General features: G+C 39.5%; 2 protein-coding genes across 6 annotated transcripts in view; both read right to left on the bottom strand.

Annotated features, from left to right (window-relative positions):
• Positions 1-12967, bottom strand: part of KCTD5 (potassium channel tetramerization domain containing 5) — an 83387-nt gene extending 70420 nt beyond the window's left edge. Inside the window, exon 1 of one of the 2 annotated variants that reach the window (XM_072602436.1) lies at positions 12582-12967. In XM_072602436.1, coding sequence (XP_072458537.1) covers positions 12582-12839 — 258 coding nt within the window. In that variant the 5' untranslated portion in view covers positions 12840-12967. The remainder of the gene's footprint in view (positions 1-12581) is intronic. The other variant, XM_072602427.1, reaches the window with a different exon arrangement.
• A 5221-nt stretch (positions 12968-18188) lies between these two features.
• PDPK1 (3-phosphoinositide dependent protein kinase 1) overlaps positions 18189-25334 on the bottom strand; it is a 136222-nt gene continuing 129076 nt past the window's right edge. For all 4 annotated transcript variants that reach the window (XM_072602366.1, XM_072602383.1, XM_072602356.1 and 1 more), the window contains exons 12-14: positions 22526-22583; positions 21041-21193; positions 18189-19821 (exon numbers count right to left, since the gene is read on the bottom strand). In XM_072602366.1, the coding sequence (XP_072458467.1) occupies positions 19708-19821; positions 21041-21193; positions 22526-22583 (325 nt within the window). In that variant the 3' untranslated portion in view covers positions 18189-19707. The remainder of the gene's footprint in view (positions 19822-21040; positions 21194-22525; positions 22584-25334) is intronic.

The following is a 25334-nucleotide window of genomic DNA, read 5'->3' as shown; positions in this document are numbered from 1 at the left end:
AAGCTGGCAAATCACAAAACATGGAAATGTTAGTTGCTGCCAGAGCAGCAAGAAGGCAGGCACTATTGATGGGACTAAGGAATGTTATAACCATGGGATAGGAGGATGGGCAAGGCAAAATGTTAATACGCTCTGAGACAGAGATCATATGGCTAGGCATGTAGCCAAAAGAGGACAGGCACAGAAATATAAATTTTAAAATATTAATAGTATTTTTTTGGTGGCAGCAGAGAAATGGAAAATAAAAGCAAATGGCAATCTTTGGGGAATGGCTGTACAAACTGTGAATCATGAAGGTAATGATTTATTAGCAAACTACATAAGAAAAAATTGGAAAAGAAATGAGAGCTATGGAAGAAAGAATTGGAAAGGGAATTAATAGCTGAGCACAAGAAGTACAAAATCTTGTCCAAGCAACAAACTCCCTAAAAACTAACTAGAACCAACCAAACAGAAGCCAAGGATTCCATGAGGCAATGAGAAATATTAAAACAAATGCAAAATGTTGAAAATATATATAAGTATAAGGTACCTCACAGGAAAAATAACTGAACTGAAAAACAGATTGAGGAGAAAAAAATGTAAAAAGCACTGGATGATATGATAAAAAAAAAAGTCTAAATATCTAATTTCAAGAAATCTTAACGAGAACATTGCCCTCAGATCTTAAAACTAAAGGGTAAAATGGAAATAGAATCCACTGGTCACCTCCTGAAAAAAAACCCAAAATGAAAACTCAGGAACTCTAGCCAAATTCTAGATTTTCCAGATCAAAGGAAAAAAAAATACGACAAGTAGTCAGAAAGAAAGAATTCAAGTATCTAAAAGTCACAGTCAGGATCACACACGATTTAGCAGGCACCACTATAAAGTAACAGAGAACCTGGTATACAATATTCTAGAAGGTGGAGGATATGGGCTTACAACCAAAAATAATTTAGAAAAACTGAGTATAATCATAAGGGGGGGAAGGGGAATTGACCTTTAATAAAAGAGTATTTTCAAGAATTTCTGATGAGAAAACCAGAACTACAGAAAAACTCTGAAGTCCAAACACAAGAGTGAAGAGAAACATAAGAAGGTAGACATCACTGAGCAAAGACTAAGGACTAAACAAACTGTTTACATTGAAATATAGGGACAAATGGAAGCTAACGACACTATGAAACATCAAGAAACAATAAAACAAAGTACAAAATAAACCTAAAAAATACATATAGGGAGATGATACGTGTCCCTTTTGATTGCTACTTCATCAGGGTTCACAAAGAGTCCAGTAAAGGCCTCATATTGGTTCTATTGTATCTTGATGGAGGGAGAGAGAGAAAGAGAGAGAGAGGAATAGGGAGAGAGGAAAAGAAAAGAAAAGGAGAGTGATCTTGGGAACTCTAATCAACACAACCAAGATTCCTTAGGATTCACTATAAAATATGCTTCCCATCTCCTGATAAAGAGACTCAGAGCATAAAATGAGACATATTTTGGACATAGCCAATGACAAATTTTATTTTCCTTGACTAGATGTTTGTAAGAGGGGTTTTGTTTTTCTTGCTTTTTTCATGAGTGGAATGAAGGAAGAGGAAGAGAAGGCTGGTCTCTGTTTGAAAATGAGGTTTTTTTAAAAGAAAAGTAGAATGGGTTGCTTCAAAAAGTAAACAGGCTACCTCCTTCACTCATGGGCTAAAAAAAAACTCAGATGGCCAATCTTCAGTATGTTGTAGAACATATTCTTGTTCAGGTACAGAGCAGGCTAAACGGCCTTCCAATTTTGAGATATTGTGATACTACTGTGATACAGATCTGTGACATAGATCCTTCTGTGGGGAGGGGGGAAGGGAAAACTGATAATGTCATATTTGCTTACTTAGCCTTACTCATGATTATTAGGAACTCTGTTTTGGGGGAGGTTTTTTGAGGGATTTTTTATCCTTAGCTTAAAATTCTACGTTGCCAGTATGCTCTTAAAACTGCACCTGTCACTGCAAATACAATTCAGGCTTGTTTTATTTTTCTGCTTTGAATTCCCTTGGGTGTAATCCTCATAAGAGACAAAAAGGCAATATATGTGTTTAATAATATACACACATGATGGAACATCACATATACCCATAAACATATACATCTACAAATATTTACACATATACTTTTTGACATGATGGACATATCCCCAAAAGCTCATTTCAGAAAACCTCCTATTTAATTTGGTTGGGGAACCAGGAGTTTTGCCCTAAGTATCAAGACACAGATGGCACTCTTTCCTCCTCATTGCAATCTAAAGACAACAACCTCTAGCATCTTATGTTTCTAATTCTCCTGCTATTGTAGACCCAATACAGGTTGGAGGAAGTGCTCGCAAGAAAGGAGGGAACACAGGGACCTCAATGGAGGTCAGGGAAGAACAGAGTGGGTAAGGGCTTTGTTGTACTTCAAGGTTCAGGGTGACATGTCAAAAACCAAAAACCAAAAGTACCTGCTATTTGACAAGCAACGGGCAAAATGCTGAGGATTCAAAGAAACGGTAAAAACAGTGCTTGCTTTCAAGAAGCTTCAAATTGAAGGAGGGGAGAAACCAAAACAACCAAGATAAATAAGGGTAAACTGGATATTAGCAAAAAGAGGAAGCACTCACAGAAGGCAGGAGGGTCTGAGCCTTGGAAAAAGCCACAAAGTGGAGGCAAGTAGACAATGGAGAGTAAGTTAGAAGAGGGTAAAGGCAGGAAGTAGCAAGGCTACAAAAGACTTTAAAGTCAAACAGAGAATTTTATATTTGTTCCTGAAATAACAGGGAACTGGAATTTATTAAATATAGGAATATATGGTTGAACCTGCTCTTTAGGAAGATAACTTCTCTAGCTGAGGGGAAGGTGGACTAAAGTGGAGAGAACCTTAGGTAGAGAGGCCAACTAGAAGGCTGCTACAACAAACCAGATGTGAGCTGATGAAGCCTGAAGGAAAGAAAGGAGCTTGTATAAGAGAAATTTCAAAGGTAGAATAAAGTGAATTTGACAAAAGATTGGGAGGAGAGGGGCAAGGAGGAAGGAATAGGGCTCACAAGAGGAATGACAACACACAAACCCCTCCAACTTCTACATCGAGTTCAAGACCTCTTAACCAGGTTTGGCCCAAAGAGAGGGTCCATAGCATTTTGAGGAGGGCAGGCCAGAAACCAGTGGTGGCCTGGGGAGCAGTCCAATAGTTACAACCGGCCTATACCAAAAGGGGCCCTTATTTAGCCAATATATCACAATAGATTTCCCATGGGGGAAAGGGGGAGCATGGCAAGCTGGGGTACTTCAGATAGTACAAGGATGGAAAAGAGAGATAAGCCCCTTAAGCCTTTACCCTAGGGTCATACCTCACTGGGAACACCTCTTCCCTCCTAGATAGTATGCCAGAAAAAAGGGCAGGGTATGCTTAGGATCAAATAGTTATCTGACCATCTATAAATATTAACTTAACTACTGGTAACTCTAATTGTAAGTTCCTTGTTTAATAACCAACAAAGAGAAATACTACTAGAGATTCCGAACTATACAGATGTTGACTTTCTTAACACAAGTAAGACTAGACATCAAAATTTACAGCTAAATAGAATGGTTTACAGGTTTCTCTTGTCGATTCAAATAAAGGAGTTGGCAGAATTAGTTTTATTTGCCTCTCACAGTCTTAGGCATGACCTTGGATCTATGCCAGACCCTTTACATATCTGTGACTGCAGACTGGGCAGAGTCCTGCATCTTGGGATAGCCTCTGATATCTAAGGACTCTGCCTGTCCCCAAGAAAAAGAAATCTTAAAGAGCCGAAAGCAGTCCCTATCCTCCTGATAGCTGGAGTTTGCCAAAGAAATTCTTGAAGGTTATTGAAAGTCCTATGCTATTTCCTTCCCATAAGCAACCTATACTTCTATATCTCTATATCCATATTTAATATAACCTATATTTCTAGCCATCTTCAAGTTCAAACTCCAACTCTTACCCCATGACTTACCCTCGACTGATGAAAATCGACCTTATCTAGCCCATTGCAGACCAATGACAGAGGTCTCCCTCCATCCACATGACATACTACAGGGTCCATTAATGTTCCATGCCTGGGATTAATTAAAAATAGCTCACTTCAAATGCCACCTTCTACAAGAAGCCTTCTTAATACTACCTTGGTTAATAATCACCTTTCCCTTGGAAATCACATAGAACATGTTACTCTCTGATGTACTTCCATAATATGTTGTTGTCTTTCCTGCTCAAAGAGGACCAAAATGACATCATTATGTCAGGGTCCAACGTACAGTCTGTCCAACTGTGGCTGACCAGACCAATACAAGCTCAGAAAAAATAATCCATATGAACATTCAATATGCTATTTTATAATTGTGTCTATATATCACATCAGGGTGATAAGCTCCATGAAGTCAATGACTGTGTCTTACCTAAACTTTGCATTTTCTCCAGAGCTAACACAGTGCCCAGCACACAAAAGGTAACTCATGCCTGATGAAAGAATGGTCACTGAGTGAAGTGCAAACAGGTATTTCCTGAGTACTTAACATGTGCCCAGTCCTTGTGTTAAGACACTGGGAAAATATAGAAGAAGCATAAGGATAAGTACCACTCCCCATGCTCTCCCTAGATATCCAGTTCTGTATTTCCCCTTACCTAGTGGACAGCTTTTCTGGATCCCACAATCAGCTAGATGTCCCTGCCTAACATCTGCAACTAAACATTATCAAAAACTGAAATGAACTTTTCCCCAAAATCTGACCTTCCCCCTAACTTCTCTCCAACTGATGAAAACCACCAATCTCTCAGATGACTGAAAACTCACTCATCTCTGCCTTTCTCTCTCACCATCTCTCACCATCTGGATACACACTCATTCATCTTCTCCTTTTAACTTCCACTATAACTATCTTTCTCTCCTTTGCCAAGATTACTATAATATCCAAATGGTCTTCCTTCCTGCTTCCAATTCTTCTAGCATTTTAGCACACCATCACTCTCATTCTGTTTCGCTGCAACAAACTGTTCTTTCTTCTTCTTTAAAAATTCCTTAATTTTCTAATGTGGCCTTAAGTTATTTAGATGTTCCTACCATGAAGGGGTTCTGGGTAAATGTTGATGGAATGAATTACAATCTACATCTGGCTAGAGGCATCAGCATATTCCCCACCCTTCTGCATTCCATGTGATAACTTCACATCTGCAGCACCAAAGCAATCACAATGGCCTTGTTCAAATGCCAAGTTCTCTATGGGCTACTCTGGGTTGTGGAGGTTTGTTTCTCTCCAGACTGAGTTTTGTCTGAAAATTTCCCATTTTGAAAGTAATCTTGTTTTCTGTCTTTTTCACTCCTAGCTCCCTCCAACGTCTTTCCTTTACAATCCACAATTCATTCTGTTGTCAAAGTTATATTCCTAATGTATGGCTCTGACCACACCAAATGGTCCCTCAGAAATTTTCAGTGGCTTTTCCAAAGATTTAATTCTTAAAGCTAGAATTCCAGTTCCTCCACAACCTGACACTAACCTGTCTCTGCAGTCTTTTCTCCCGCTACTCCTATTCTGCATGGAAGGAGGCACTGTGCAAGAAAAAAGAGCAGTGGACTAGGGCTCAAGGAGGCCCAAATTCCACCTCTGACAATTACTCATTTATGTGAACTAAACACAGCTCAGTCACAACCTTTCAGAAGCTCCATTTCCCTCAACTGTCAAATGGAGCTCCTACTGTTTGCACTGTCTATATGGTAGGGGTGAGAAGAGGGCCTTATAAACATTAGAGAACGTTAGAAATATAAACTGCTACAACAATTTAATATTCTAGCCAGAATGAACTACTGGCATCTCCCATTCTTATCCTACCACATGCAGACCTTTGCTCACTTCATTTCCCAACCACATACTACCCCCTAACAGCTAAAATCCCTTTCTCTTCTTTTAAGGCTCAACTCCAGAGGCATTTCCAGGAAGCTTTTCTTGATTCTCTCATCTGAGTGACTGCTCCCTTCTCAAATTTCTGAGTGTCTTGACTTGACCTTTCCCCCCCACTTTTTGTACTTATATTCTGCTCTGTATCTGTTATTTGGATATAAACCTTAATCTCTCCTTCCCCAGTGGAAGGCATTTTGATCTAGAGAAGCCTCTTAACCTAGGGTTCATGAACTTTTTTAAAAAAACATTTTGATAACAGGTTTCAAGAATCATTTTCCTTTTTAATCTGCGGTATATTGTTTCACGCATTTTAAAGTGTTACTCTGAGAAGGCATAGGCACCAGACTGCCAAAAGGGTCCATGACACAGAAAAAAGTCAAGACCCCTTTGTCCAGAGGAGCATCCTAAACAAAGGCGTCCTCAGTTGGCATCCCCTGTATAAACTTGCTACTGCCCGCTTCCTAACCTTCATTCATGCCATTCCGCCTCACCTGAGGTTTACCAAGCTCTCTGCTAGTCCAAGATGGAACTAAACAACAGAAAAAACACCATTACAAGTCCTGCTTCCAGCTCCACCACTGCCTGTGCCTCTCTCTGGGCCTATTTCTTTTTCTATAAAATAAAGAAGTCAGATTAGAAGTTCTTTAATGTCTCTTCCATCTATCACGTTCCATAAGCCTTAACACTTGAAAAAACTCAAGTCCTCTAAATTGATCCATCATATTTCAAGAAGTGCTTAAGAGGTCATGAGTGGAAAAACTTTAAGCAGCCCTGCTCTAGAAGAAAGGGAAGAAACGTCCTTAAGAACGTGCTGGGTGCCAAGCACTTTACAAATTTTATCTCATTTAATCCTCACAAAATTTTTTGGGAGGTAGATCCCAATGAGGTATCCTCATTTTACAGATAAGGAAACTGAGGCAGATAGGGGTAAAATGACTTGCCCTGGGTCACAAAGCTAGTTAAGACTCTGAAGGTGGATTTGAACTCAGTTCTGCCTGACACAGTTCTCTATCCACTGAACCTACCTAGCTTCATCTAGCTCTAATAAGTGCCTTCTTATTAAGCTCAAATCTTTTCTATACTCCTCACAATGTGTGTTTGTATGTGTATATATAAACACACACATACACAAACATATATGCTTGGTTCATACTATATTACTTTTAGATAGTTAAGATATTACTCTGGAATTCATAGGAACGTAGAATTTGAACTACGAACAAGAACCATCCCTGGGGCAACATTACCTACATATCAGACATTCAATAAACATTCTGCTTCATGAGCAATAGAAAATGATCTAGCTTTCCTATCCCCAAGATTCAAAGCCAAGATGTATAAAAGTTGTCTCTACTGATCTCAACTGTGAAAACTGTACAAAGAGAATTTTAAGTACCTATTTATTCATTCTGATATCACAGAAAGATAGTCCCCTCCCCTATATATGCATACGCAAAGACATTGTACTCATCTAGATTAGTAAGAAAACTTATTAAGTGGCACAATGATTGGAGCTCTGGATCCTGAGTCAAAAAGACTTGATTTCAAATCCACCCTGAGACCCTTACTAGCTGTGTGACCCTGGGCCAAGTCATTCAATCTCTGCCTATTACAGTTTCCTCAACTGTAAAATGGGGGGGAGGGGGGGAATGATAATAATAGCACCTAACTTCAAGAACTGTAAGGATAAAATGAGATATTTGTAAAGCACTTTATATAAATGCTAGCAGTATCTGAACAAATGACATCCTAGTAAACTCTTTTCACTCTGCTAAAAAAGAAAAAACTAAGACAAATGAGAAAATGTATTAAGGACTTTTGATAAAAGGTACTATTATTTGCCACAGATAGAGAACTCCAGAGTTGTAAAGAATCTTTGTGACCATCGCCTATTCAACCTCCAACAAGGAATCACCTCAATATACTCAACAAGGGGGTCATTCAGCCTTGATTTGAAGTTCTCCCATCTATAACAATACATGAATTAACCTAGGTCAATTATATTAGGTGTGAGGAAAGCTAACACTAATTTAATATTAACCACTTTATTAGGAATCAAGAGCTATTATCCTCTGCTACTCATTCATTTTTAGTTATATTATCTAGAATCCAAATATGCTTAAGTGAAACAATAATGAAAAATCACTCTGAAAGAGATTTATATTCTTAAAACCCCGTGCAAATAGGGATTATATCACTCACTGTATCTCCAATCCTAGCATAGTACTTTACACAAAGGAGATGATGAATTTATTCAAAGTTTAGAATTATATGTCAAAGTTGAATGGGCTCTTAGAAATCATCTAGACCAATCATTTTACAAATGGAGAAACTGAGGCACAAAGAGAGGAAGGGGGCCTGCCCAAGGTGAGTAGAATTAATGGCAAGGATGAGGCTAGAATTCAATTCTTTTGAGTCCCAGTCACCTAAAATTATTTCAACTGCCTGTCATTTCCACCCATTAGTACTATTACTGAAAAGACCTCCCATTACAGTAAAGCATAAATTTTTAAAAAGGAGTACCAGCATAAGACATGGTAAAGTAAGATGAACTAGCTCTGTGTATGAGCCAAACTTAAGCAGTTCTACATAGATCAGTGCACTGCTGAATATGGCCACAGCTTCATGGTCTCCCAATGATGAAATGTGATTTAAGTTTTTGGTCAACTACATAGCAACAGAGCAACAGTAGAAATCTAAGCTCCTAGAGGAAGTTAAAGCACATGAGTCAGTATAAACAGAAAATTTAAGATAAAATAAGCCAAATTCTATCATGTGGTTAAATGTCCTCTTATATGATGCCATTTCCAAAAGTAATAAAAGGAGAGCTAAATCATTATTCCTGTTGAAAACAAGTTTAAGTTTACAAAAGTTGAGTTCTACTGGTGGAGAAAAGGGCTCATATGATACAACCAAAGATTTTTATTTTTTGACAGCAGGATCCATGCTAAGATTTTTTCAGGCCAGGTTTCTCAAATGGTCTGCAGAGCACCAAAAATCTTCTGGTCATGCATTCCAAAAAGCAAATCAAGGTATTTAAACATGCATTTGTGAATACTATAATAACTTCCTTATTGTTCTCTTGGCCATCAGACTCTCCTCTCGAATCCCACAATGACAAAGGAATCTTTCTAAAGCACAGATATTTGACCTCAAAAACTTTCAGAAGTCTTCACCAAATAGAAAACAAATTAGCATTCATGGTTGGCAATCTAAATCCAACTTGCTTTTCCTACTTTATTTCATGATGGGCTCTCTTCTTTACTCCCTCTAATCTCCAACCAATCTGGAATACTCACAGTTCTCAGATATCACCCTGCCCACACTCTCTTACACCTTTTAACATACTTTTCTACACTTTTCTCATCCTTCAAACCTCAGCTCAGGTGTCATCTCCTCCATGAAGCTTTCTCTAATCCTGTCAGCTAGAAGGGATCCTTCCCCTTTGACTCTCTCAGATCACTCCACTGGACCTTTCTTACACACTTAAACATGCTCTAATTTATTACAGTCTTTCTGTATGTCTGTTCCCCTTACTATATAAACTCCTTGATTACAGTGACCAATGCTTTTCATCTTTATTTCATTCCCAAGAACCCAGCTAAACTAAATCATCCTTAGAATAAGGATAAAGCTGGAGGAAGGACAGCAAAAAAAAAATAATGTAAAGGTCTACAGAGATTTCCAATTCAAATTCTCTTTTCACTCAATAACTCCATACCACTCAAAAACTGGCCTCTAACACCACAATCCCCTATGTACTACAGAAAGAAATGGAAATAGCATTAAAGAACAGAGAGAGCAAAAGCGGTTGGATTATACCAGGAGGAAATGTATGTCTGAAGTGAGGGGAACTAAGAGACTGGGTCTCAACATTCATGAAAAGTGGGGGATGACATCTCTTTTTAAATAAAATCTTGGGCCTTATTACCTCCCCAAAAAAGCAAATGAGAAAATATCAATAGGCCTACTTTACCAATTCTAAAAATCTTGATGAAGCTTTGAGGCAAGTTTTCACAAATGTTATTATTCTACAGCAAATTATATCTTTACAGTCATGCAAATGACTGAAAGGTGCTCCGTGGGCATCCAGGCAATCTCCCAAGATACGGAAGGGCTCTCAACAGGTTCAGTGGATTCTCTTTGTTGGATTTACAGGAGGAAAAGGACAAAAGCTGCAGGATAAGAAGGTATGGATGGGCTGTAATCTGAATCATTGGGAATACTCACATCAATGAGATCACAAATCCAAAGTACTGAACTATCCTCCAGCACAGTATAATACACATAACAAAAGCATAATAAACTACATGTGTTAAATACATGAAGAAAACAGAAACATCAGTAACTGTAAAGTCTACCAACTCAGAATAGGCTGGTAAAAATCACTGTCCTGATCAAGTTTTCTCCAAGCCTCAATCCTCACAGTGCTTCCAAAGGATAAATTTGTTACTTGTTCCAGATATATACTTCATGTAAAGAATTCTACGTGGACAACTCCTACCATAAGCAAATGACTGTTGTAAAGCTCTACTCATTGATATAAACTCCTAAAAATTACAGTTGTCCAGAAATTGAATGGGTTACTTTGTGAGGTAGTAACTCCACTCCCCCACAACACACACACACACACACACACACACACACACACACACACACACACACACACACACACCCATTATTAGAGGTATTTAGAAAGAAGCTTGATTATCTCTTATAATGTTTTAGGCAAGGAATTAGATAGATGTACTCTAAAATCCTAGCTAGCTCTAGGGATTTTAGTTTTTGAAAAGGCAAAGTAAATAAAGAGTATTTGTTTTCAAGACTGCAAGTTAGTAGCATATACTCCATAACTCAAGAATGGGAGCCAAAAATCAGGGTGAAAGAGAGAACCAGAATCAAGTATTAGGAAATAGAAAAAGTTTGTAGACTTTTAAGAATTAAGTGTCTTGAGTACAGTTGAGTACAGTTGAGTACAGTTTTTGTACAATGGTAAAAATTTGAAGCAGAGTAGTGGTCAAGAAACATTTTATTGCCATATACACAGTCTAAGCATTAAACTAATGAAGGGCAGGTTACCTAAGCTAACAATCCATAATCCCTCCCAGAGCAGTGAAAAACAACAAATGTTCTGTTAAGTTAAAGGACAGACTGAAGAGGACTTATACTTAGCCCCTGATCCTTCATAACACCATTCAAAGGTGTCTCAGAAAGATAAAACCTCTTTCAGAAAAATCACATTGAAGAAAAAAAGCAGGTCAAAATAAATACTACATATGAAACTTGTTCCTATAGAATTCACTGTCCCATTCTTCTCACTGTCATGCTTCTGTGAAATCTGCTAACTACATAGGACAAGGTCTACCTATATATACAGCTTCCAGAGACACAAAATAATTGTACTTGTGAAGCAGAATGTAGGGTGAGCTCCACCCCATCACTACCTCAAAAAAAAAAAAAAAAGAATCATCAGGAAAGACTCTTAGAAGATAAAACGAAGAAAGTTACTCTGTTAACAAAGAAAATGGAATGAAAACTTGAAAATATAAACTCACAGGCACTTCTCAAAGAGCAGAAGTGCATTAGTTATGGAAGGTAGAGAAGTAGAGGAAAGGCTGTGTTGTGCCAAGACCTCTACAGCTGGATTAGAGGTATGGAGAAAGGTTTTGGTGAAAGGAGTAATCAAGCCAGACACCAAATGGCTAGGGAGATTCCTTCAGCCTAATAACAGGGAAAAAGGGAGCCCGGAAATAGCAAGGTCTTCTAATGAGAACACTGGGGTCTCAGCACCCAAGCACTTGGTAGAATGAAAAGAGAAACAAACTCCAAGATCCCTTACAAGATAAGTCATATGAAGGTCTATTCAACTTAAGGGAAGGAGAAATGGAAAAAGTCTCAGCCTAAAGATGGAAATGCATAGGGAGAGACCCCTGACCCCTGGGGTTCATCAGCTTGAAAAAAGGGAATACTGGGTGGTCTCAGGTCTGGGGCCTGGAATAAGACAATATGAGGGCGGGGGGACCCTGGGGTGTCCTCAGTCTGATGTTGGAGTGCAGTGGGGAAGGGAATGGAATTGCGCTACAATTATGTTCGCATCCCAGGGTTTTCGTAGCCTGAGAAAGATTGGGGGGCTGGGGAGGGGGGCAGGCCTTCACCATGAGGTCAGGGATGGAATCAAGGGAGTCCGGGGTCTCTTCAGTCTACAGACGGAACCAGAATGGGGGGCGGGGGAGGGGGGGTAATTGAGGGAGCCTACTTCATCAGGGCATGGAAACAGTATAAAGGCAAGAAGGAGGGGTCTCACCTAAGCCCCAGTAAAAGTTAAAGAGTCAGAAGGACTCGGGTCTCCTCGGGAGGGGAGGGGGAGCCCCGGAGTGGCCGCAGCACCGCCACCAAGGAGAAGCCAGGGTCTTCTCAGCCTGGGCACGAGGGCTAGGAATGGGAGCGGGGGGAGTGTCCGCCGGGCGCAGAGTCGCGGAGACGTCTCGGACATCGTGCGGGAAGGGGGTCGAGGTCTCGGCCCAGGTGCAGGACAATGGGCGGGGGGAGGCTGCTCAGCCCGAGGACCGGACCGAGGTCAGCTCGGCTGGAGTGGGGGAGGGGAGATGCTCCGCCCCGGGGCCGGGCGGCGGGGGCCGGGCAGGGGCCTCTCACCTTGTCCGAGTCCAAGTCCGGATCTGCCTGGCACAGGCGGTACAGGAAGGATTTCGGGTCCCGGCACAGCGTCTGCCGGGTGGTGAGGAAGTAGGTGCCGCCCACGTTGAGCCGGACCCACTTGGAACCGCCGCCGGCAGCCCGCTCCCCGAGGGGCGCGAGCCCCGAGCCGCAGCGCCGACATAAGCCGCCCCCCGGCCCCACCCCGAGCGCCGCGGCGCCGGGAGCCGGGGGCAGCTCGCAGTGATTCTCCGCCATGATCCGAGCCCCCTCCGACCGGGCCCTGCACTCCGCTCGGGGAGGCTAGGCTTGCTCGGGCCGGAAGCGTCCGGCCCTCAAGAGCATCCGCCGGGCACTCTCCCGCCGGGCAGGTCCACCCTTCAAAAGGGTCCCGCCGACGGAAGTACCGCCCTGACGGGCCTCCGGAACGGAAGCAGCTCTTTAAACTGGTTCCCCAGCCGTCCGCCCTCGGGCGCCGGAAGTGTTCCTCCCGAAAGGTAGCCGCCTGCCGGAGGTACGGAGGAGGAAGCCAGAGGACGGGCCAGCCTCCCAGCCCCAGGTGGCGTGTGGGCCGGCCGCCGAGGTCGCCTCCCTCCACCCTCAGCCGAGAGCCGCCCCTTCTCGCTGGGCCCGTTTCGGGGCACTCGTTTCGGCCCCGCGGAGCGCAGCCGGCCCAGCCCGGCCAGGCCCTCGAGGGCCCCGAGCACCCACGTGGGCCGCAGACGGAAAACAGAGCCCCTCCCCTCGGGAGCCGGCCCGGGGCCCGCCGTGACGGGGCCCGCCGTGACTGGGCCTCCGGCTCACGTTCCGGCCGCGCCTCCCCGGCAGCGCTCCGCGAGGCAGGCGGTGCAAGGCTAGTTCCCGTCCCGGAGGAGCGTCGCTAGCGTCCAAGCGGGGCTCCCCGCCGCGCTGCCTCTTAAAAGAGAAAAGAACTCCCCGGTGAGAGGGAAGGTTCTGGGATGGAAATCAAAGAAAAGAGCCAAGTCATTGTACACCTAGAGCCCTACATGCTTTTTTTATTACAAGACTATCGAGCATATGTGAAAAATTCATCATTCAGTAACTACATCTAAAGCACAAATATCTGGAAAGAGAATAAACAGATTCATTAAATTATGAGATATGATTACGTCATTGACCAAATAGAAAATTTATATAATAAAACCAGAAAAAAAGTTGTAAAATATAGTTTACAATAATTATTCACATTCAAGGCTGTACATCAATACATACAACAAGGTGGCCCCGAACATGAAATTCAATCCAAATAATTCATATATTAGAATTTAAATAACAGACTGAACTAGAGGCCAACAGTAGCCGGCAAATAACCTTATATAAGAATAAAAATACAAAAGTGTATATCCTAATATCATTGCATTATTTGCTTCTGTTTTCATAAGTTCTTTATTTTTTTTGCTTTGCCTGTACATCAGTTACAGCTACAAACCAGGTAGAGAATATTACACGTTCTAACTGCCACCAACCTGAAAGACAGCTAACATACTATCAAAATGCATTCAATTTCCTAATTTTATGTTGTTAAAAGACAGCTACAGCAGTTCCAAATACTGCCACAATTTAGTACGTTTGGCCAACATCCAATCAAACTCAGGACGAAATCATGGAGGCCTGTTCAACAGTAAGAACCCACATTCATAGTCATTCAGACATACAGATTGGATTACAGGGTGGTTTACATAGCTAAAAAAAATGTTTTCCTGTTATAAATAGTCCACTGTGCATACAGTTTGGAGTTTCTTCACAGACTGAAGAAATAAGTTATGGGGGAAGATAAAGAGGTACACCTAGATGCTTTGTTTTCAGCCCCCCCATGGCTTCTGTCTGAACTGAAAATTGCTCTTTGCCATAAGGATAGTTACTTACCTAGAAGAGTTCTCCAAAGGCAGCATTACATATATGAATGTATGTGTGTAGATACAGATATATGTATACGTACATGTATATGTACGTATACACACACACACACATATGCAAACCTGGGCCACAAAGCCACTATTATCAGGAAATTTCAGAAGAGTGACCCAGAACTTGATTAGAAAATATTTGCCCAAAGACAAAATGATTACTTACACATTCACCACATATGCCAGAGATAAAAACCACACCCAACTGAGCAAACATCAATTCATTTCTGAGTATGGGTATGAAAGGAAATAAAATGGAGACATGTGTAGAGCATTCATAAAGCATAGTACCTTCAGCAAACTCTCTACACCTAATCAATCTCCCACTCCATTTGAAGTTGTATCTGTGGGTTCCCTCATCATTCTGGGGACCAGCCAGGGATGAAGGAAACTCCAGGGTAGTGCAATCATCCACAGAGAAAGGGCTTAAGTACCCGTAAGCTCTGTTAAATTAAAAAGTGGTGTTGAGCACGGCTCCTAAGGAAATCTGGCTTGCATGCTTTTCATCTGGAATGACAGAACCTCCTCCTAAACGCCCTTACTAGAGTGATGTGGAGAAATCAAGAAATAAACCAAAGAGAGATGATTTGGTCTTTTGCAGAGCTGTGAAGCCCACCTACAATTGCTGCAAAAGGGGTGAAAAAAATACATCTCTACTCCATTATTCTCCTGAATTATTCATCTGGACAACCCTTTCTGAGGGCCAAATACAATCAATATACTATTCCATCATGTTTGTGGAACCTCAAAGTCAAGGTGGAACTGAAACCTAAGGGACTAGATAAATACACTAGACTTTAAAGATCCAACCATCAACCTAGCTACAGTTTTGAATTTGTTTTTTTAACTATCTATTAAGGCTCTTCTACTGGTTCCCAATAACCCAGTGGGTATTATGGAGTTTCTATAATTTGTAATAAATTATCTATGAACAATCTATGATCTACCAAAAATGTGGCGATTTGAGAGCTCTACAATAATGCTCTTGCAGCTAATAGGCACTAAACATTGCACCTAAACATTGTGGCTACAACATACAAGGTGTCTGAAACATGACATGGAGCACTCAGCAGTCAAGTCTTGGTGGTGAAGCCAAATGCACACATAATCCAGAAGCATAACCAGATTTCTTGAGTAATTTTTTTGAAGTGGTTTTGGGGAGAATTTGATGCTTGACTGTATTCATGACAGAGTATAGCCTCAAACTTTTATTGGAAGGGTGAGAAATCATATTCAAATTCATTCTTTGGGACAGATAGCTTTTCATTGCATTTATCTCAAAGACTATAAGCTTTTCATAGGCCACAGGACTGAACAAAAAAATGTTCAGCGTATGGAACTATGAGCTACAAGTGCCAAATGAAGTAGATACCAGGTAAGAGACAATAAAGACCATAGTCCTGAAGGAGGACCTTACTATTATGTTGTCACAGGACAGCCTTCTATGAGAAAATGCCTTAAATCAAGTTCCTTTTTTATTTCAGGAACTATACCCCTACACTAAGGGAGGTTCCAAAAGAACCTAAACTTAAACTAAATAATACTTTAGAGTGAATAATGTTACAACACGTTTCCAGTGAAAAACAGTCCATCTATCTGAATGGCAATTTGTTATTTGTTTGTACAAACAGGGTCTTTGTTTCATATTAGGAACCTCTTCTCTTTACCAGGGTCTTGAAGGAAGAGTTTTGGGGAAGTGGCAACAGGGCATATGAATTAAGAATATGAGAAAAGTTCTCCTTACACACTAAAATTGGAAAACCATATTGAAATATCATTTGGAATGCCCTTGCCCATACTGGGTTTTGTAGCTTCATGGTCCAAATGGGAATACTCACTGCCTATGGACCTACAAGAAGCAATAAAACCACCTCTGCATCCAGGTGAGAAAGTCAAGGCACAGTAGGCTTTCTGAAGAGATAACTATTATAGTGCTCAGGTCCACTCTTTTCTTACCCATGCTAAGAAAGACCAAAACAGAGAGTGAGAAGATGTTGTGAGCTCTTGGTTAGTGCTACCTTTCTATTTGTCATTAAGTTAAAGGTGTCTTGTTTGGATTAAATAACAGGGTAATAGTTCCCTCCCCCTGTCCTCCCCAGATGACATATACATACATACATACATACATATATATGATCTTCAATATAATGAAAGGCACCTAAACGCCAGGGTTATAGGGACAGTCTAGGATAAATCTGATATGAGTAAAAAAGGGGTAAGAAAGTAAAAAGCATATTTTCTAAAGAATGGACTTTTGTGTAAGCAAAAAAAAAAAAAATACCTAACAAGGAGAGTTAGCTCACAGTGGTATCAGTAGCTCTAGCTAATGGAAAAATAATTTCAGTATTCACAAAAGCTAATATAACATCCCCATCTGGTTTTGGAATTTAAAAGCAAATACTGTTATTAAGGCCTAGGAGGTAGTGGCATGACCACCAGGAAGGGGAATAGTCCAAAAAAGAATGTCACTTCCCCAAGACAACTACAAAAAAATGCCCTTGTTAGTGGCCATACATCAGATGTGTCCATTGCTCCTGAAACAAATGGCCCATGAAAGATGTGTTGGCAAATGCAGTTTGGTATCCTTAATGCAGTTTAAATAATTGCATGAACCAAAAAAGTGGGGAGTTCTATAAATTCTTAAGAGAACTTTTCAAATATGCTATTTAAATCAAATGAGAGGGAAATAATCTTAAAGGAAAAAATGTTCTAGAATGGTAATGTTAGTATTACCTTTTGGAAATAGGAAAACCCTTTTGCAGCGTTAGGAAATAAGAAAAGTAAATTTGAACCTATGTTATAAATGCTTAGTTTAACTTCTTAAAATCCCTTTAAATATATGATTAAAGGCACTACAACTGATACCAGTGTACAGAAAGATTTTACAAAATCCCCACTCTCTGGGGTCCCACATGAGCCATCAACCTCTCTACACTATTTGGTCCTTCTTGCTGCTCCAACAATGAATTGGGTTCTTTGCCCAACCAGAAATCACTAGTACCATGAAGCATTCTACTACCCATTATATTATCTGAACCATTTTGCACCAATCTAATTTAAGAATAATCAAATGAACATAGCTAACGAGACCCTGGTTCATGAAAGAGAATGTAACTTTGAAACAATCTATGTTACCACATTAGAGGAGATAAAATCATTTCATACCACTTAACTGGGGAAAGAAGAAGAAACAGAAGCCCTTCTAAATCTGGATCCAATTTGGCACACACTATGTCTGAGACTGACGGATGACTTTCTGAGAGACAGGGAGAGCTTTCCAACTGAATTAATATATTAATGACACCTATTGAAGATTATATTAAAAGAAAAGCAGAAAAGTTTCTCATAAAGCTTGGGTCTACAAAGGAGATAAATGTGAGAAAATCTCCCTGCAGCAATATCAAAGCCCTCTCAGAGACCACTCATGCACCACTCATAACTGTACCCCAGGAACATATCTGGAAGAATTAAGAAAACATCTTTGTTCTGATAGATTATTGGGACTTCTGCTTACTTATTCATGAAGAAAATAAAATAACTGAATTAACATGATCTGGAAATTAAAAAACTTATCCAACAGCAACTCTTCCCCTTTGAAGAAAAAAAAAGGTGTCAAAAAGGAAATAAAGCAAGTAGAAGAGGAGCTAAGAAAAAACACTAATTTATCAATAAGAGGTGATTAAGTATGGTGCTTTTACCCTTTTTTAATGCAATTATGAGTAACATTTATCTCCAGGCAAAGCTCTGCTCTTTGTAGGAGGGCCAGATGGCCCAGCAGAATGGCTAGAGAACAAATTTAGAGAAAGGTTAAATGTAAAGTTAATAGCTCTCTATGCTACAAGAAATGTTCAACCACAATTTAACATAAAAAGGATTCATGTGACATATGACCCTTCAATAATAATGTACTGATGAAACAAAAAGTACCGTATTTTCTTCTTCAGTATCAAAAGTTTCATCTCTGCTCCTCCATTTACCAATTAGTAAAGTGCCCAAGCACATTTAAATGTTTTAAAAATTATTCTCAGGAAGGATACATTAGATTTCCATCAACTAATGAAGAGGAAGAATTGTACATTTCACTCTACCAAGACCCATTAAAACAATTCTGATAGGATTCTTCTTATTCATCTTCATATATCCACTAAAAGCAGGTAGCAACATTCATGAGGGCAGTATATGTGCACACCTTGGAGAAAGGAAAAACCTGAATTCATCTAAAAATGTCCAGAGTATATTTCCTACATCAATGACTAGAATTTGTTACTAACTAGTTCATTTTCAGTTAGTATTCATTAAAAGCATGCTGCTACCTGTACGGCCCCTTGATTAAGGACTTCGATGCATTTACTTAAAATGACAAGTTTAAAATTTTATATAACCCTCAGGAACCAGTAATTTTAATTTTATAAAATTTCAGTGCCATGTTCAGCATTTTCTTACATAGAACCTATACCACACTCTTCACAACATGAAGCCTGCCAAGCCTATATCTGGTGCACTCACATAATTATAATAAGTACCACGGAAATCCTGCAACCAGAACTATATTAGAGATTATGGAAAAGGGTAAAACCAACCTGACCGCAATTGCCATATACCCAAAAAAAAAAATGCATAAACAGGAAAATATAAAGTAAAATAAACCCACAGAGACAATGGCAAGACCTCAGCAGAGGCATTAAAAGCTCCCTGATGAAATAGAGTTCAATGATAATCTAGATGGGGTCTTGCAAGGGGAGAAGGGAGAAACAAAATCACAGAAATAATCCCTGTCCCACTGACACACACACGCAGGACTGGTACATGATTTTGGGTGTGTGCATGTAGACCAGTTTCAATTTATCTTAAGTGAAGTTGGTAATGCAAGGTCTATCCACTAGTTTGCAGCAGAAATTGAGCTGAAGGGCACCAAAGCAAGATCTTCACTGCAACGATATGCATGTGGAAGCCTCAACGGAAGCACAAAGAACAAGCAAAGCAACCCTGAATTCCATTTATGTTTGTTGTTGGTTTTTTTGTCATTTTTTTTTGTCTTTTTTTTCTTTTTAAATAAAAAACTGCAATATATCAGACATATGATTTCCCCTTGAGATGGCTAACAGGTGACGTGGGAGGTCCTTCCAAGATGCTGCCGAGCCCATATGCTGAATCATGGAGCAGCAGGCAGGAGCCAGGCCAGTTTGGGATAAGCTTTCCTAGACAGCAGCATTCGGATGGTTCTGGTATCTGTGCCGCCAAACTTCATGTATCTTTTTGCACCACTTATGAGCATTCCCACTTGGGTCCATCAGGTAATATGTCCTGTTAGGCTATAAGGAGATCAGAGTTTAATGACTTCCACAAAATTACACACCAAGACAACAATGTCAAAATAAGATAACTAGGTTCACACCATAATGTTAACGTTTATATAGTGGCTTCCTTAATAAGATATCACCACTTGAAAAATATCAGGTAAAAATATGGTCCTAGAGAAGAAAGGGAGAATTATCCTCTTGACTTTCTTTAAGGAAGTAAGTGACTAGTTGTACAGAATGTCAGAAGTGGTAACCATGGTAGTTGCTATTATTAATTTGTTTTGTGACAAGGGAAGGATCACTAAGTATGTAGGAAGGTGCAAGGGGACACACAAGACAACTGGAAATCACTAGAATAAAAACAAAAGGTGCCAATAAAAATTTAAAACAAAACATTGTTTGAAAAATACAAGGAAAAAAAGAAAAATACAGATTTGAAAACAGATGAGGTTAATTCATGAGTAGAACTGTAAGAAACCAGGTAGAACTGAGTCCTCAAAATGTTATTTTAAATGAGCATGACCTGTGAAGGAAGGTGAGAGGGTAGCATAAGAAAAATGTCTACTTAGAAAGGTTCTCTTTTTGGTCATTCCACCTTAGTGCAGCCAATCATGCAAGACAGCATGATACAGAAGAAAAGAAATGTAATTTCAGTTCTGGCTCTATTACTTATTAGCTTTTAAACTATAGTCAAGTCATGAAACCACTCTAAGCCTTGTTTTCCTGATCTATAAAATAGGCATCCACCCTTAAAAGTTCTATTCTAATGACTCACTGTGGGACAGAGGTGACCCTGAATTCTCCAAGTCTATGTTAATGGAACCAGAAAGACTTCAAATATGGAAATGGTCACAGAAAATGAGTCTGTTATCCGAGGACCAGCCTAAGTGTAAATATGCTCATCATGAGAAGGCTGGCCACAGCTACTCATGAGAATTATTTCTTCACGCCTAAAGGACATACTATCTATATTCATATAAAAAATTCTCACACTGATGAAAATCACAATTTCTTTTTCAAATACTGAAGGAAAATAGTGACACTGTTACCTGTAACCTGTGTCACAGTTACAGGAAGGAAAGTGCTTTATAAACTGTAACACTTATAAAAAGAGCAGCTGCTATAATTATTATCATCATCATCATGATAATTGTCATTAGAGTGTATAAAGGAAAAGAGTAAAATCCTTTAAGTTACAAAGCAAACGAAAGAGCTCAGGAAGAATACTTACTGTGTGAACAAAAAAGGTTTTAAAATTCTTGGCTTCAGGCCGAAGTTCTTGTGACCAGGGAATTTCTCCTTTCAGGACTTTGTTAACAGGGTCCACATAATATAAATGTGGTCCTTCTGTAAGGAGCAACTGACGACGGCGTGCAAATAAGCCCTGACACAAATAAACATAAACATCCATGTTTTCCAAAATGAAGAAGCAAAAGTTATTTATGAAGGATCATTTCTATCACTGCCCATTAAGGTTGCTAGAAGCTAACTTATACCTGTAAATAGGCAAACAGGTCCCATCCACCTGGGTGACCAACACAAGTCTCTTCAATTTCCCCAACCTCTACTTCATATGGGGAAGAGGAAAAAGTCAAGCACTTCCAAGATGGGTTCTGGAATAATTCTCCCTTCACTTACCATATCCATGTGCTTCTAATGCACTTGACTCTAGAATATTCTACTTTCATTACACAGAGTGGTACAGACAGATGAAAAAGCAGGCAAAGTCAAAATTTTCTATATCCATATAAGCTAGCACAAATTCCAACGATTAAAAGAAGTTAGAGAGCTCCTCCAATTAGGTCCTCATCCCATAGTCTTTTTTTTCCCTTCCTTCCCAGAGTAAAGAGGATTCTTTTCAAATGAATGTCTTTTTATCCACAGATTATGTTTCTATTGGTTGGGATTTGCTGTGTCAGGCTAAAGACAGAAATAATAAACCAGGGAAGGCATGATAATAACTCTGAGAAACGCAGCAGAATAGAAACAGGCAAACAGATGAAATTTATGAACTTTTCACTTTTTAGACATGGACTTCAAAGCAAACAATCAAACAAAAATTGATATCTATGCAAAAGAGAAAAAAATTCAATTTTAAAAATTTTACTTTACTTGCTTAACTCCAGGGAAAAGAAAAAAATTCTAGAACATTAAGAATGCCCGCTGGAAAACTACAAGCCCCTCTTAAGTTGAAGGGAAATCTTAGCTGGGGAAATCAGGCAACTATAACTAATAAAGAATATTGGTCTAAGAGTCAATGCTGTGAGGCCTGCTATGAACTGTGCTACTGCCTTCATCAGACAAGTATACATAAGACTCTTTTGGTTTTCCAGCTGTTACAATCTCCCTCAGTTGCTAAACTGGACTAATTATTAACTCCAAAAAATATGGGAAATACATGGAATGTAAGAAGCATGAAAAGAACCTTCCATTTAGAGGTCAGGTGACTGGAGACTGAGGCAGCTATTTAGAAGCTGTGTGACCTTTAATAAGTCAATTAACCTTTCTGGGCCTCATTTAACACATCGGTAAAATGGAAACATTAATAATTATGCTAACTATCTCAAAGGGTCTGTAAACTAAAACATTTGGAAAGGATAGCTTTTTTAATACATGTTTTGAATCCACCATGCAAAAGAAAACACTTATCTTCTTAGAAATACAAATTGAAAACATATAGATCTACAACTAGGTTATCAAAATGAAGTTTACTTACCTTTCGTTTATCTACTGGACCCATTTTTAGTATTAAATTATTTTCTACAAATTGGTGCCTATTAAAAAAAGAAAATGAGAATAAGGCACTTCTGTCAGAGAAATCAGACAGAAACCTATAGAAATTCTTCACATTTCTCCTAAATAGACATTTTTCATCCTATTGCATTGCTAATGAGATTTACACTGTTCAAGCTCTGATCTCCTATGGTATCAATAGTATAAGGAAACTCAAAATACAATTTCAAAAATGCAATCAATTCCTTGACACAAGTTCTTTATCTAAACTTTAAGGAGAGCTAATAGCCCCACAGAGGCAACACAAAGGCAAAGCATCACCTTAACTTAAGAAATGAAACTTTTACCTCATTAAAATGCTGGGAAAAAATATTTCTACATGTTTATCCTTCACAACCCAATAACAAATCTATAAATGAATCAAGTACATTCTGGTCAGAGATTCCATCTCTCTGAGCCTCCCCTTCCTCATCTGTAAAATGAGGCAGTGAGATAAGGAATCTAAAGTCATTTCCAGTTCTAAAACTATGGCCCAATGATCTTAAAATTTTCACTCAACAGTAAGAAGACATCCTGGACAGTTTTCACAATGGAAAATGTCATCCTTGACTTATCTTTCAAACCCTGAATTTTGGACTCAATCTAAAGTCCAAGTCCAAGTCCAAGTCATTTGAGATCACAAATATATAAAATAATGGATAGGTGTCAAAAAGGTAAAAGAGTAGTTGGTATTCAATAACCTTTCAGTATAATCTACCTAGCATTTCAAATTAGATAGAAAAGGGTGGAACTGGAGGCCAGGTGGGTGTGGAGAGGAAACTCAGCTGATTACTTCTGTCAAGTAATCAGCTGGGAAAATGCCCAGACAAGGGAAAAAAAATAAGACTATAGAAGGTTACTTTCTTGGTGAACAGATATCTCCTCCCATCCTTTCTGATGAGGAAGAACAATGCTTACCATCAGGGAAAGACACAGAAGTCAAGGCTTCTGTATCCCAAACATCCAAAGTAAATATTCAATGGGCTCAGGCCATGGAAGAGCTCAAAAAGGATTTTGAAAATCAAGTTAGAGAAGTGGAGGAAAAACAGGGAAGAGAAATGAGAGAGATGCAAGAAAAGCGTGAAAAGCAGGTCAACACCTTGCTAAAGGAGACCCAAAAAAATGCTGAAGAAAATAACACCTTGAAAAATAGGCTAACTCAATTGGCAAAAGAGGTTCAAAAAGCCAATGAGGAGAAGAATGCTTTAAAAAGCAGAATTAGCCAAATGGAAAAGGAGGTCCAAAAGCTCACTGAAGAAAATAGTTCTTTCAAAATTAGAAAGGAATAGATGGAGGCTAATGGCTTTATGAGAAACCAAGAAATCACAAAACAAAACCAAAATAATGAAAAAAAATGGAAGATAATGTGAAATATCTCATTGGAAAAACAAATGACCTGGAAAATAGATCCAGGAGAGACAATTTAAAAATTATGAGACTGCCTGAAAGCTATGATCAAAAAAAGAGCCTAGACATCATCTTTCATGAAATTATCAAGGAAAACTACCCTGAGATTCTAGAACCAGAGGGCAAAATAAATATTGAAAGAATCCACCGATCACCTTCTGAAAGAGATCCAAAAAGAGAAACTCCTAGGAACATTGTGGCCAAATTCCAGAGTTCCCTGGTCAAGGAGAAAATACTGCAAGCAGCTAGAAAGAAACAATTCAAGTATTGTGGAAATACAATCAGGATAACACAAGATCTAGCAGCTTCTACATTAAGGGACTGAAGGGTGTGGAATAGGATATTCCAGAAGTCAAAGGAACTAGGACTAAAACCAAGAATCATCTACCCAGAAAAACTGAGTATAATACTTCAGGGGAAAAAATGGGTCTTTCAATGAAATTGGGGACTTGCAAGCATTCTTAATGAAAAGACCAGAGCTGAAAAGAAAATTTGACTTTCAAACACAAGAATGAAGAGAAGCATGAAAAGGTAAACAGCAAAGAGAAGTCATAAGGGACCTACTAAAGTTGAACTGTTTACATTCCTACATGGAAAGAAAATATTTTTAACTCTTGAAACTTTTCAGTATCTGGGTACTGGGTGGGATTACACACACACACACACACACACACACACACACACACACACACACACACAGCACAGAGCTAATGGAATAGGATGGGATCATTTCTTAAAAAAATGAAATTAAGCAGTGAGAGAGAAATATATTAGGAGGAGGAAGGGAGAAATGGAATGGGGCAAATTATCTCTCATAAAAGAGCCAAGCAAAAGACTTTTAAGTGGAAGGAAAAAGAGGAGAGGTGAGAGAAAAACATGAAGTTTACTCTCATCACATTCCACTAAAGGAAGGAATAAAATGCACACTCATTTTGGTATGAAAATCTATCTTACAATACAGGAAAGTGGGGGAGAAGGGGATAAGCAGGGTGGGGGGGATGATGGAAGGGAGGGCAACGGGAGGAGGGAGCAATTTGAAGTCAACACTCTTGGGGAGGGACAGGATCAAAAGAGAGAATAGAAGCAATGGGGGCAGGATAGGATGGAGGGAAATATAGTTAGTCTTACACAACACGACTATTATGAAAGTCATTTGCAAAACTACATAGATATGGCCTATATTGAATTGCTTGCCTTCCCATAGGGAATGGGTGGGGAGGGAAGGATGAAGAGAAGCTGGAACTCAAAGTTTTAGGAACAACTGCCGAGTACTGTTCTTGTTGCTAGGAAATAAGAAATACAGGTAATGAGGTACAGAAAGTTATCTGGCCCTATAGGACAAAAGA

Source organism: Notamacropus eugenii, chromosome 1, assembly GCF_028372415.1.
Source record: "Notamacropus eugenii isolate mMacEug1 chromosome 1, mMacEug1.pri_v2, whole genome shotgun sequence".
Taxonomy (NCBI): Eukaryota; Metazoa; Chordata; class Mammalia; order Diprotodontia; family Macropodidae; genus Notamacropus; species Notamacropus eugenii.
Note: the sequence above shows the minus strand (reverse complement) of the source record. Positions and strands in the feature narration are given on the sequence as shown.